This window comes from Podarcis erhardii (genome assembly GCF_964252035.2).
Source record: "Podarcis erhardii genome assembly, chromosome: 9".
Taxonomy (NCBI): domain Eukaryota; kingdom Metazoa; phylum Chordata; class Lepidosauria; order Squamata; family Lacertidae; genus Podarcis; species Podarcis erhardii.
The window spans coordinates 41,382,838-41,397,936 of NC_138512.1; the positions used below are offsets into that span (position 1 = coordinate 41,382,838).

A 15,099-nucleotide genomic window follows, 5' to 3' on the forward strand; every position below is an offset into this window, starting at 1 on the left:
CTTTAACAACTAATCCACACCTAATGACCCACCTAAGTGGTACTCAGGATATCACTCAAGAAATCACTCAAGATATCTCTCAAGTAATTAAGGAACAAAAGAAGAAAAGGCACACTAGCCTGGGAACTTCCTCTCTGCCCAGAACATTGGAGGCTATACACCACACCCCCTCTACAGTATTTATAGGAACTCAAACACTGAGATCCAGCTCTGTTCCAGTAACAAGAAGCCGAAAGCACCAGCCTGAAGATGACGAGTGAGACCTCGTCGAAACGTCGCCTAGACACCCCAACTTTTACACGGGAAGACACCCGAGGACACCAAAACCTGCATATATATATATATATATATATATATATATATATATATAAAAATAATCAGTTACCTGATGTGGGCATACTTCTTCAGTTATTTAGACACTCATTTTCTAAAGTAACTAACGTTTCTTAGTGCTTGCTATACATCTAAAAGCAACATTTCTTCTCAGTTCAATCCACTCTTTTCTATGTTTAGTCCTGCTAGAGATACGCAGCGGTTTGAAACATTTTATGAACGGAAATAACTCTTTGAGGGATCATTACCTATAAGATGCAACCACCAGAGTAACGTGTTTTTAAATATTTGAATTTTGCCCTAATAATAATGCCTTCTTTCCCCCTAGATACTTATTGAGCAGATTTGTACTCAAGTGATACATAAGCAGCATCCTGACCCAGATTCAACAGTGAAAATACAAAACCCTCGTAAGCATTATGTTCTTTTAAGTAGCTCCAAAGCAGTTCTAAAGTAGCTTTGAAGTCACCAATTACACAAATTGGGGTTAGGGATTAGTCTGGGAACTTGTGTCTCTCTTTAAATTACTTGTTTGGGTAGAATTAGAAATCTAATGCTCACCGTTTGGGGATTGTTGGCTGTGTGGCATGATAAGTTTTTTTCAAAGTTCAGCAGCGATAGGAAGTTTTCATTTTAACAGCCATTCAGATTCTACCACAAATCTGATTATCCAGTTTGGTATGACATCGCTGTATAGTGCAAGCTGTAGCAGAAACATTCCTAAATTACTTTTATTGCATGGATGGGAAGTTGTGCTCTTCCATATGTGCATCTACACCACCCAGTGTTCCTGGCTCTTAGCCTTGCTGGCAGAAACTGGTGGGAGTTGAAGTCATTCTACTAAGCCTTACTCAGCATAGGTAAAGGTAAAGGTACCCCTGCCCGTGCGGGCCAGTTGTGTCCCTAGGGTTGTGCGCTCATCTCACTTAAGAGGCCGGGAGCCAGCGCTGTCCGGAGACACTTCTGGGTCACGTGGTCAGCGTGACGAAGCTGCTCTGGCGAGCCAGCACCAGCGCAGCACACGGAAACGCCGTTTACCTTCCCGCTATAAAGCGGTACCTATTTATCTACTTGCACTTAGGGGTGCTTTCGAACTGCTAGGTGGGCAGGAGTTACTCAGCATAGATCAATTGAAATGAATGAACACGACTGTGTTCCATCAGACTATTTGCCTGATGGAACGATTTGCCGTCTGCTCAGCCCATGCACTGCTCTGAAGGTTCTCACATACTCCCTAGCTATTTTGGAATTGGGTGTGTGTGATGTGGGCAGGGGTTTCTGCTAATGGGACTACTAAGTTGAATCTGGCCCTAAGTTAGGTCCATTAATTTCAGTGGGTGTGCTCTGAGTAAAACTTAGCTGAATACCACCCTCAATTCTTGCTAATCTGTAGCAACAGGCTTATAATATTAAGTTGCTGTACTTTTTTGGCTGATTTTTTTTTTTCCAAACAAAAACATTATTATTAGTATTATTTAATAGAATCATAGAAGTGCAGAGCTGGAAGGGATTCCCAAGAGTCCTCTAATTAATACTATGTATTAATTAAATTAACATTGCAGGGGGTTAAATTAACATTGCAGGCGTGCTCCGTTCCATGGGGTCACAAAGAGTTGGACACGACTAAACAACAACATTGTATTGTTGGATGTCTGGCTTCCAAATGGGGAAGTGCAGCCAGTCCAACACTCTTACCACGTTCCTACACTGAACTCCCCACTCCTTCCCCTCTTGGTTAGTGTCAGACACTCTCAGTGTCAGGAAGCTAGGGGCACAGCTCCCAACCTGCCTAGGTTGCCCTGCTGACCATTGCTAGATACGAATATCAGTGTCTTGCTTGATGCGGCTGAATCTAGCTGCAAGTCCACTGTGTCCGTGGAGAAAAGTCTACCTTCAGAGTAACAAATGTCTCTGCATGTGACAGCACCAGATTCCTCTTGCATAGTTGGCTGTGTACAGACTAAACATTCAGTAGTAGAGTAGCATCTCATTTTCAAAATGGTATTTCTGATATAGGGCAAATAGTTAATTGACACACACTATGATTATTCTTACTAGTTCAAAATGTTAAAAAAAGGCTTAAGCTTGGGATAGCATTTCTACCAAAGGAATATACCTCTGCAAGTAATTGGACCAGATCCTTTGTGGTTTTTCGGGAGATTACTTGTATAAATGCAACTAACTTGGAATGGTGACAGAAAAAAATGTTCTTAGCTTTCCTAAGTCCTGTTATTTAAAAAATAATAATTTTAGGGAGAAGAAAACAAAGGAACTAAAACTAGGCAATCATATAAACATATGTGCAGGAGGAGAAGCAAATAAATTTAAGGAAGTCCAATTAATATTTTACTGTCCAATTAATATTTTACTATTTTTCAAGTTTTATAACCATCCAACCCCTTGCATTTTACATGTTAATGATAAATAAAGGTTTTAAAACTTTTCCCAACTCTACCTTTCCCAGCAATTCAAGTAGAAGCACTAATGGATCTCTTGGCAAAGCACTGTTGATTATTAAGTTTCTTGAATCATTTCCCCAGAAATTTCTAACAGGACAGGACCAGACCACTAACTATAAAAGTCCCACTTCCATGTCTCTGAATTAGTGCCATTGTGTGGCAGAAAAGTATACTTGGAAACATAGGGAGGAATTCCATGTAGCACAATGGCAACCCTTTCATTAGCAGAAGCACATCAGCCTGCCAGGCGGAACGATTGCCCCCCTTTTTCCTGCCACGCACTGTTCTGGGTGTTCTTCTGACCCCTCTGAGGTAATTTTGTGGAAGCACAGTGGAGAGAAGGGGAGACCCCCCCCCCACTGTGCTGCTTTCTGCTAGAAGGGCTTGTTGAATCAGACCCATTAGAATTATTTTGAAAGGATCACATCACTGCCCAGCTTGTCCTATTTAATAACAGGGGTTCGCCAGGTGTGTATGTAAACTCAGACAGGACAGGAAACAACTGAGTTCTCTTCCTTGTGGTGTGAGTTCAGCATCCAATCATCAGAGACTTACTGTTTCTGAGTATGGATGCTGCAGTTTGTTCTCATGTTTAAATTAACACTGCAAGGTGTGTGATACTAGGAACCAGTTTTGTTTTGATTTTCCACAAAACTTGCACATGGAGAACATCTGGATCTTCTTGACCAAATATTCAACACAGTTTCTCCCATCTTCCAGCCTTCCATTTCTTTCCCACAAATAGATCTAGCAGTTTCTGCTTAGTTTTCCAGTACTGTACATAACTTCATTGCCCTTGTGTAACTTGAAGAAACTAGAATGAGAAACGATGCATCTAGTTTTCAGATTATTTGATTCTTATTTTTCAAAAAATATTTTTTACAGAGGTTCTAAAGGTTATTGCAACCTTGCTGCGTAACTCTCCACAGAGTCCAGAAACTCTGGAAGTCCATAGAGTCTTCCTCTCAGATATGATAAAGCTTTTTAATAGCAGCAGAGATAATAGGAGGTAAGTAGATGCTTGTGTATACACAACATGCCTCATAAAACTCTCTTCAGTTTGAATAACATTAAACTAATTTTTGAATTGGTTTCAAATAATCCTGAACTCGCTTTTAAAATATAGATAAATTTGGTAATATAGATAATTACCAATTATGTTCAATCCATGCTGGTTTATTTATTTTTTGCCTTTAAAACCTAAGCTGTCTTGAGTTCTAGTATGTTTGCATGTTTCTAACTTACGATTTATCAATGTCAACAATTTTGCAGGAGTTTACTACAGTGCTCTGTGTGGCAGGAATGGATGCTTTCACTTTGCTATTTCAACCCCAAAAATGCTGATGAACAGAAGATAACTGAAATGGTGTATGCCATTTTTCGGATTTTACTTTACCATGCAGTCAAATACGAATGGGGTGGCTGGCGTGTTTGGGTAGATACGCTAGCAATCACACACTCAAAGGTAAGTTATACAAAGAAAATTTATTATTAATTATGTATTTTTCCCCAGGAAGTCTCAGATCATGGTGAGCCCAGAAAAAGGGCTGAAGCACAATATCTGAATAGGTAGAATAAGGGAAGAGCTACATTTTCATAACACAGAATAATTAAATTTGTCAGACTATTTAAATAATAAGTTTAAGCATGCTCCTTGCCAACTGTAATGTGACAGCTTGGTACTAGGATGCTTAATCTGACATTTCAAAGAACTATGTGTTTTATGAGGCTTTATTGTGGAATGTATGTGCAGTGGAATTACTTGAGTTTGAAACACAAGGTGGCGCACCTTGTCTGTTTCTAAGACCAAAAGATGGCCTTTACTAACACCAAGTGGTTGTGAAACAAATCACTAAAGTCTAAAGAAGAAACAGGAACAAAATCTGCTTTCCAGACAAACAAAGAGAGGAAAGGGAGCTAGGGAAAAAGTTGCTTTGTGAATAAAGGAACAAATCAAGTTTCCTAGTATGAGGATAATTTTTTTGCAGCTATAGCAATATTGTAAGGGAACGAGGTTTTTTTCTTTTCTTTTTAAAACGGTGGTAACTTTCCTTCAATTGAAATGAAGATCTTAGAATGAAGTTGTTATAGCTATTGCAGTATCTCCTTTTCCATGCCTTCCTTTTGGTACCCCCAAACATTTTTAATACTGTTTTGGGTGAGCTTCCAAATGGGGACTTGTGCAACTTAAGGAAAAAAAAGGTACGTTTTTCTCCTCAGACACCAATGCATGCATTTTAGGATGTCTGGTATATAGACCGCACAATCCAGGTATAAAAATGGTTATTTCAGCTATATTCATAGGTGTGGTACAGTTGAAGACAGCATAAGTAAAATAACAGATTTATTTTTCAAAGGTCGTGTTTACTTTTTTTTAAGTAGCGAGAGAACTGCTTTAATTGAAAATAGAGAAATAACATTGATACTGCTAGTTGATAATCAAGTCCTTTCTCTTTTCAAAGTACAACACTAGCATTTGTAGCATATGTGCTATTTTTAACTGAAATTCAGGCTTGAATTCAAAACATTGAAATCTCTGAATTACAGAAACTGTAATAACAGTTAATAGATTTACTATAAAACAGAGCTTTCCTTACGCAAGAGGGATGTATGAGCACATAGCTTAAATATGGGTTGGTAAAATTTTAAATGGTCTTTTCAGCTATATTAATGGAAGTGGGTCTTTAACAGGGCAAAAACTGAAGGTTTGAATAATACCTATTTTCTAGACCTAGTAATGCCTTTCAGAAAGCAAAACATATCTTTGCAGATTGGGTGTAATCAAAATATTTTCATAACATGCATTTATCCCTAAAAATAGTATTTCAAGCTTCAGTAGATGATTACAATTTGTCGCTGTTATTTTTCCATGCTTCCAGTTCCTATAATACTAAGCTTTCTACTTACTAAAAAATTGTTTTGGTTTCATGACCAGCTCCCCATATTTCTTCTCCTTCTTTTGCTGCCCATCTCTTTACTTACTAGCTCTTTCATGACTGCCTTCCTCCTTCTTTCTGTGGCTTTCCCCCATACCCTTGTTTCTTGGAAGCTTGAACAACACATGACAGTTTCAGGTATATTTGCTTAAAGCTGGCCCTGCTCCAATAAAGAGGGAGAAGGGGAACCAATTTAAGAGCAAAACAAGGCTGCAGGTGAGGAAAGACCAACCACCCTCCACAGCTCTTTCCCCAGCAGTCAGTATCCAAAATTATTCTGCCCTCCCCTCTCCTCCGCCACCCCTCCCTCCGAGGCACTGACATTGGAAGTGAGCCAAATGAGAAGAAAAGTGCTTCACCTTTTGTAGAGGGAGGAGAGCAGTAGGAAAGTGAAGCCATAGGAACAGGAAGAGAGTTCAGCTGTCCTCAACCACATGGCTCTTTCACTTTTTAAAATTTTTGATTCCCGCCATTCTGTATATATGTGATGGTTAAAATCTGTGCCTGCCCAAAAAATGTTTTGCTGTCATCACATGTAGTTTGCGCTTCAGTGTCCCCTGGCTCTACTTTTAGTCTTTTCATCAATGTATGAGTCCTTCCTCAATTCTGCTGGAAACTTCAAAATTTGAGGCTATTACCAACAATTCTAGGTTGTTGGGGTTTTTTTTAACATGGGGTATCAGAGTTTTTAGGGGCTAACCAGGCTGGGATAGTTGGGATAGCAGGCTTGTTGGTTTTTGAATGTCTGATGTAGATTTTTTTTCAATTTCGTTGTTCTGTATGGCACAATGACAATAAAGATTATCATATCGTAAAAAGAATGACTTTCTGTCCCACTAGAAAAGTGAAATAGGAGCAGAGCATGTTTATGCCACATTGTCGTTTCTTCGCATCCTACTCAGTTGAATTGTATTTCCCCAACTGACCGTTGCCTTTCTTGCACTCCATTGCTCTGCCTTGAGTTAAATTGCCGCTTCCCCTTTCTGTCTTAGCGTTTCAAGGGCTAGTGCATGCATATGTTGTTTGGAAGGTATTTGAACCCATCAGCCAGATGGAACCTGGTACTGGGCTTAAAGAGTGATGAGTACACAAATAGGTTGTACAAGATTGCTGAATTGAGATAGTTAATTCACCCAGATCTCAAGTTCATCCTTGCAAGGTATTCCCTGGATGCATTAAGATTTTCAATTAAATGTCTCTATTGATATTCTGAGGACAAAGGGTCTTGAAAATTGATATTTTTTCCCTTCCTAAAAATATTTAAAATTGGTTACAGATGGTTTTTATTGGATTCAGATAGATCCGCAAGGATATAAGCTATGTGAACAACCGATGTGCAATTTTTGTTTTTTTTTATTAAAGCATTTCAAAGTACTTGTGTTGAGACAATGTTATCTTATATTTAGTTGCAGGAGTAGCTTTCTTTCATTTTTTTGTTTAATACATCTTGATGCAAAGTGCTAATGAATGCGATTAATGTTCCTTATTTCATTTTTGCATCTACCGCTAATTTACAACACTGCTTCCTGATAAAAGTACTAGCGTGTAAAAGAAACGAGTGTTGCAGAATTGGTTAGGCTTTGCAGAGCTACACATCAAGATACATGCGGCTGCTATAAAAAGCCAAAGAAACTCAATTGCAATTTTATTGTCCAGTTTGATAGATTTCCTGCCACCTTTGTAGCAGGGAAGCTGTTTGTCACTGTAGCCCTCTTCTCCAACAGCTACACTACGCTTTATAAGCAGCGATGGCTTTTGTGGCATAATTGCACTACATTGCTTTCTTTTGCTCTCAGGATTTAAAGGTGCGCATAATCCTCTTAAAGCTAAATTCCTTTGTCAAGCCTTTTATTTCATTTTATTTTAAACTGCTTCTTTCCGCCTTGCATCTTCAATACTATTTGGTTTAACCTGAGTTTTTCAGTAGCTGTGTTAACTGTGTTAAATTCTCTAACAGAACTTGATTTTACAATGAGCAGTTGCCATATTCACAATAAATATGTATTTTGGGGAGCCTTTAGTGGGTGGTTAATAATAAAGGATGGGCGTATTACTGTTTAAAAACAAAAAGTAAAAATGGCAACTTCAGTGTATTTATGTTGTGATACTTACTTTGCTATAATCTATGCATTTATGAAGCAACCAAGTTTATATATATATATATATATATATATATATATATATATATATATATATATATGAAATGTTTTTTTAAAAAAATTGAGGGTTTTTTAATTTTTGATATATATTTTTAAAAATTACTTCATTATGGCTGGTCATATGAAGTGTCTAATGGGTCATATTTGTAGACTTCAGCTGTATAGCAATTTGAATAATGTACCAGAGTATATTTAAAACACTGCTTCATGATAGTTTAATCTGCTTGTGTGATATTTAACTTTTTTCCCTATATGTACAGATTTCTTGGAAATTATCCTCCTCTGAAACAGCAAACAGGGATTTAAATTGCCATAAATTAAAATATAAAATAATTTGGGTTTCACTATTTAATACTATGAGTAGGCACAATGTTCAGTAATATGCCAGTTAGTATCACTTTGTAGAACTGACGTCCATTAAATTAGGCTGAATTGTATAGTAGCTTGCTTGACTTGCCCAGTCTTGCAGATGCAGACAAAATTCAAAAGAGAAGGTGAGCAAAAATGATTCGTTAGCTAAACTTGATTTATGGGGAATTATTACAGAGTTTAAAGTGTGAAAAGAGGTGGCTTTATCACGCAGTGGGCAGCTTTATCCCTGGATTTACCACAAAGGTCACAATGTTTCTGGGGACTGGGATTTCCACCCTCCTGATGGTATAACTAGAGGGATAGAGGTATCAGGACTAATCTTCCTATGTGTCTTCAGTTTTTAAAATGATAAGAACAGAACTTACATCCTTGAAAGCTACTCCTGGGTTAAACTTTGAGACAAAATTTAAGACATTGGAAAAACATAATAGAAGATTGGGGACAACACTGCAGTTCTAAACAGCTGCTCCAGTATCTCTTTATTCCAACTGCCTACTGTATTGTCAATGCACATAGGACACATATAACATGACACAGTTCTGTGTTACCCTAATGTTGATCTGCGTGAATGGACCAGTTCAATCCTAATAGTGAGGCAAACCATGGCTTATCACAAACTGGAAAGTATCCAGATTGCTGAGCTGAAGCATTCTTCTCCTGGCCCTCTGGTTATCGTGCCACCTGAGGTTAAGCAATGATTTGACATTCCATTACTTCCAAGTCCAGGCTTGTTGTTTCTCTCCCACCAGACAAATCACGAATTTGTTCTTGGTTTCATCTTTTGTTTATTCACATAGGTCCATACTCACTTTTTAGAGTAAGGGTGTGTTACAACTGCATAAAATATCAGTACAGTACGATCACATCTTACATTGGGTTTCAATTCCAAGGGTTCCACGTATACATGGAAATTGTGTATACCCAAGGGGGTTAACTTGTGTAGTTTCAGCCAGCCTGCCTTGAACCATGTATGACTGAAATTGTGCAAGTTAAATATCCGTAAGATGTGATTGTGCTGTATTAAAATCCTTTAAAAACAATTTATATCAGAAGAATAGCCTTTCCAGTGTATGATGAAAGCTATACAAAGAAGGTGCCAGACACACCTGTGGAATTGCAGTTCCACAGCTGGCAGTTTTAAGAAGGCATAGGAGCCTCTTTCTTCCAGCATGAGCTGAGCAGAAGCCTGGACCCTGCCTGATAAATGAGTGAGCTGAAATAAGGGGAAACAAAATAATTCATTAACTCAAACAAAGAACCATAGCCCAAATCAGCAGGGAAATATGAGCATGCGAGATCTTAAAGAAAACTGTCAGTGTAAGGAACCACTTGATATGGAAGCTTCTTTACATCAGGTTGTATCCAACTAAATCCTTGCACATGTGAGCACAGCAGAATGTCCCCTCCCTCTCTTTATCCATGCCCTCCTCAAATCCACTATGACATTCCCCTACTTCTGCAGAGCAGATTTTGGACTGGTGCAGGTGGTGGGAGCAAAAATTCCATTGTGCTTGTAGAAGTTGATCTATGAGCGCAAAGATTTTGTTGGATGCAATTCTAAGTTGATTGAACATGAACAAAAAGTTTGAGACAAATCTTCTCATATGAATTTATCTGTTAAAGGATAAATAGTACACACAACCTCTATACCCAGATTTAACTCTTTCTTATGGTGAAATGAAATTACGGTATATTGGATGAATAGGATCAAGAGCACTGAGGAACATTGGCCTTGCCCACACATTTAGTAGAAAATGTATCTGGTTCACAACATTATGTGCTGCTATTCTAGGATTTGTTCACAAGTTGGCTTGCAATCGAATCCAGCATTTGCCCTCTGCCAATAGGAGCAGGCTTAATTCCTAATGACAGGTATCGCCAGGGTCTGGCAACATATTTAGATTTCCTCTTTATTGTGTCCCTTTATAATTGTCTATAACTGCCATTCACTACTATGGGGAAAGGAAATTGTGCTCAAGTACAACAGTGTTGTGATGGGGCTTCATACCTATTCCCCACCCCGAGTGATACTCCAGAAGGCAATTAATTGCTGTCTTCTGAACTGAGCCACAGTGTTGAAGGAAGATGGCACTATGTTTCTGCTGCTCAGCTTGCACCAAAAAAACAAAGCAGAGGAATTGGATTCAGGATTGGGAGGAAAGGAGAAAGGAATGTAAAATTTCAAAAGACGATCATAATCTATGGGGTAGAGCACATGCTTTATTGCCAGGTCCCAGGTTCAATCCTGCTAGGCAGCAGGTGAAATGAAACATGTCTACCTGAAATCTTGGTGGTTGTTGCCAATCAGAGTAGAAAATACAGGGCTAGATGGCGACATATGACAACAAGCTTTCTGCTTGTTCTGAGCATTCCTCTTCAAGGGCTAAAAGCCAGATTTGTTCCTGGATAATAGGACAGACCAGTCTCAACCAGAATCTGGTTTTCTTAATGGTCTCACTGATGATGGCTATTTCTTCCCCATTTATTTAAGCCGCTCATCAACCTGTTAAAAAACCCTGCTTCCCCACACCTGCCCAGCCCCTCCTTCCTTTACCCCTGATCCATCCCCTCACTTGTTATCCCATAAGTCACCCAAACCTCCTATCCTACTCCCTTCACCGCTGTCCCCTCATAGCTCTCTCCAATCCCCGACTCCTTTTAAAAGAGCGGGGAGATAGAGAGCTATTTGGCAAAATGACTCTCTGAAGTATTTCCCCATCTCTGTTAAACAGCTTGCTTGACCCCCCTGCCACCTTTAGTGCTTGCTTAGTCACCTGCCTACCTTCCATTCTGTTGTCATGTTGGAGTTGGTGTGACTGCTTGTAGATGGCCACACAAGCTGTGGTGTGATGACAACCTTCTATTTTTATGTATATAGAAAGATATATTTCCACCCTGCTTTCCCACTGAAGTGCTCAAGGTGGATTGCAAAACCTTTCTTTTGTATTTCTTACTTGAAGCACCACAACCCTTGTGTATTTCAAGTAGTCAACACCCATTTCCTTTCATCTCTCTTACCTATGTATTCTACTTTCTTTTCAAGCTTCAATATAATCTTTATTCTGTAGATCAGTGGTGCAGAACCTCTAGCCACTGGACCTTTCCATTTGACTCACAAGACCATTTTAGCCAAGTCCTGCTCACTAGTCTTACACCTAATATCATATATAAAGCAGGTGTGGGGCAGATAAAGACATAGGTGGGCTGAAAGGCTTGCAGGCACCATGCACAAAGCACTACATACCTGACTTTGCAAGCCCTGACAATTAGTGCATCATCAGACCTTGCAGAGCCTGGCCTTGCAAGCGCCTGGCTTTGCAGTCCCTGATGATCTATGCAAGGGACTTCACCAGACCTGATGATCAGCTTATTGTAGGATCTTTCAGAGTGCTGTGCACTGGACTTTGCAATAACTAACAAGTCAGCTGATTGCCAGCACTGATGAAGTCCTGTTCATGGTGCTCTGCATGCCCTGTGAGGCTTTGCAAGGCCTAATGATCAAACTTGGCTTAGTACAGCATGGCATGGCACTAAAAAAGGTAGGGGCAGGAGCAAAGTTTCTCTATGGGAGACCACAAGTTTGCACAGTTCCAGGAAACCAGAGTTTGGCTTACTATGATGTAGAAACCAAGCTGCTGTGTGCCCTCAAACAATAGTTTTAAAAATTAGTTATAGTACTGTGCTATAACTATGGGATTTAATTTCTAAACAGTAACCTATGCAAAGCAGTCAATATAGTATAATAATAGTAACATATTAGGAACATTTGGCATGATGGATCAACAATATTTAACTGGATTCTGACTTTCCCATATACAGTGGCACCTCGCAAGACAAATGCCTCGTAAGACGAAAAACTCGCAAGACGAAAGAGTTTTTCGCTTTTTGAGTTGCTTCGCAAGACGAATTTCCCTATGGGCATGCTTCGCAAGATGAAAACGTCTTGCAAGTTTGTTTCCTTTTTCTTAAAACCGTTAATACTCAGGATGCATTCATGGGGTGCAGTTGCGACTTGACTTCGAGGAGCAACTCATAGCACGCGGTGTGGTAGCCTTTTTTGAGGTTTTTGAAGACTTTGGTGATTTTTGAAGCTTTTCCAAAATCCGTGCTTCGCAAGACGAAAAATTCGCAAGACGAAAAAACTCGCAGAAAGAATTAATTTCGTCTTGCGAGGTACCACTGTAGATAAGTCAAAGTACAAGGCAATGGTTCATATGACAGGGTCACAGTGCACCAGTACACACAACTTGTGCATGTGCTGCCCATACATGCAACCAAAGAAAATATGAAGGACTGTGGGGAAATTACCTGTCTTCTTAAAATGGGCTCATTTGCTTCTGAGGGCCATAATTTGCTTTATAACACTTGAAAAAAATATTACCCACCAACAATGTAATTCACACCTTAAATACGTCACAATATGGTATGAGTCATAATAGCTAATCTTGTCAATTAAAACATTTTAATGCAATATAAAAAAAGTAACTTCATTTGTGTTTTGACAGTTAAGCTAAATGGCTTGGACTTAATACAGTCTTTTGATCTGTGTTGTAAGAAGCTTGCCAGTATGGGGGCCAAATGATTTGTTATGCTGGGGAAGGTGCCAGAATGTGCAAAGGCTTTTGTGTGTACAGTACCTCTGTTCCTCTTTGACGGATTCATTTCCCTGGGATTGATATCAGCAGGTATTGGTGCCTCCAGTCAAAGTTGATTTGTTTTCTGAATGGTGTAGAGAGTTTCCAGGCCTGAACTGTTAGCGTTGCTCCTAGGAGGGTGGAAAAACAAGTCAATAAAGCTCTCATTAGGATAAAAAATAGCAACATTTGCTGGAATTATGAATAGCTTATTGATGGAGTTTAGCAGCACAGGAGCTAATTTCCAGTAAACCTTGTTACATACAAAAAAAGGTGTTCTGTTGCTTGGCTGAACAACCAGCCTCCCTTTCTTCTTGAGTCTTGACCTCATTGTATATATGCGATATAAGCATAAGATATGGGGAATAACAAATGTGAAATCTTAACAAATAGCTACTTTTTGATCAATGTGCACTGTAGTTCTAATACAGAATATGTCACCATAACCTTTTTGTACAGTGCATTCTAATCTTCGTGTCTAGCAATTAGTGAATGTTGAATGTCAAATTAAGTTAAAATTAATGGCAGAAGGCAATGTTGTATTTATTAGCTTGCAACTGTCTTTAACTAGTAGTGCATAGAGGAGCTTTCCAAATGTTGCAAATGGCTATGGATTAGGCATCAAATGATGGTGAAGATTAATGAATGGCCTTTTAGCTTGCTAATTTAAAGCAATATTTGGTAATTAATTGTGAATTACCAGCTTCACAGTAGCAAACATCTAGAGGGAGATATAAAAATGCCTGATACAGGTAAATGTGAAACTCTCTTGGCTAACATTACAACTTTTAGATTGTTTCTGCAAGTTTAAAGACTTGTTAAAGATTTGTTAAGACAGAAGTTTTTTGTGTGAACTAGAGCCTACTGAAGTAGGGGCACCTACTTGAGGTGAAAGCTGGTCCATGAAAGCTTATGCCACAATACCAGTTTGTTAGGGCAAATACAGGAAAAACATGACTCTCTGAAATTTTGTATCTGTGGCAATTCATAGAGAAAACTAAAGGTACTTGACCTTGGAGATTTACTGGCAACTCAAGTCAACTTTCCAGTAGCTGTGTGTGGAGCACTTCACAAGCCTTTTCATCAGTGGCTTATGTCAGCCCTCTAGATATTACTGGATTACAACTCCCAAGAACCTCAGTCAGCATGGCCAGTAGTCAGGAATGGTGGGAGTTAACAATATCTGGACCAGGCCACATTTCCCCATTCTTGATGTAGGTTCTTTACTAACCATACTATGAACCCCTATTTTAATATAGGTAAAGCATAAGCTCTGCATACAAATGGTCCTTTGTTCACTCCCCTGGAACCTCAGAGTGTGGCCGGAAAAGGCTCTGGCTTGAAACCTCAGAGAGCTGCTGCCAATCAGTGTAAACCCTAAGAAACAAGCTATGGTTCATGGGCAGAATACCTGGCATCTCAAATGGCAGGGCAGGGAATATGAGCTCTCAAGAATCACTTCCAGGGGCTCTGTCCTGCCCAACATTCCACACATTTCCCAGCCCTTATTATTCTTGCCCAAGATCACAAGCAAGTGAGGCTTTCCCAAGCAGATCCTTGAGATCCTATCAGCCTTTTGTGTCTTCTCCTTTAGCTGTTCATTGCATTACAGAAGCTCCAAGAATGTCTAGGAGAGCCTCATAGCCAACAGTCACTTTTTAACTATAAACTGCATGTGTGCAAATAGACAGGCAAAATTATAACAAGATGATTCACAGTCTAAGCAATGAAATAAGTCAGAAAAGTTGATTTGTGGAACCTCTACAAGTCAGGGTAGACATTCCAATGTTCTGACTTTGTATAAGGCAGCCTATCTGAGAATATCTGAGTCTCTCCCCCCCCCCCCAAATTTATCATGAGTTAGTAAACTACATCCTGTCTTGAGAGCTTTTAATTGAAAAATGAATATATATGTTTGTGACTGTGTGTGTACATGCGCGCACACACACACCTCTCAAAGCCAGATTTTAATCTAATTAGTGATGGACTATTGTTCTTTTTGTATCCTTTTGTTATGTATAGTGCATTCTGAAGGGGGGAATCTTACATGCTATATATTTTGCAATGGAATTTGTGGTTTTATAAAAAAGAAAATATTCTGGAACTTTTTCTGCTACTTCTTATTATTCTGTACACTAGGCAGGCACGCTCTTTCTTACAAGCACCAAGTGAAGAATATGTAATGTGTTACTGAATGAAAAGGTGT

General features: G+C 39.1%; 1 protein-coding gene across 3 annotated transcripts in view; it reads left to right on the top strand.

Moving 5' to 3' along the window:
- Window positions 1–15,099, top strand: part of LRBA (LPS responsive beige-like anchor protein) — a 367,500-nt gene that overhangs the window by 57,854 nt on the left and 294,547 nt on the right. For all 3 annotated transcript variants that reach the window (XM_081875163.1, XM_081875165.1, XM_081875164.1), the window contains exons 20-22: window positions 662–743; window positions 3,678–3,801; window positions 4,065–4,257. In XM_081875163.1, coding sequence (XP_081731289.1) covers window positions 662–743; window positions 3,678–3,801; window positions 4,065–4,257 — 399 coding nt within the window. The remainder of the gene's footprint in view (window positions 1–661; window positions 744–3,677; window positions 3,802–4,064; window positions 4,258–15,099) is intronic.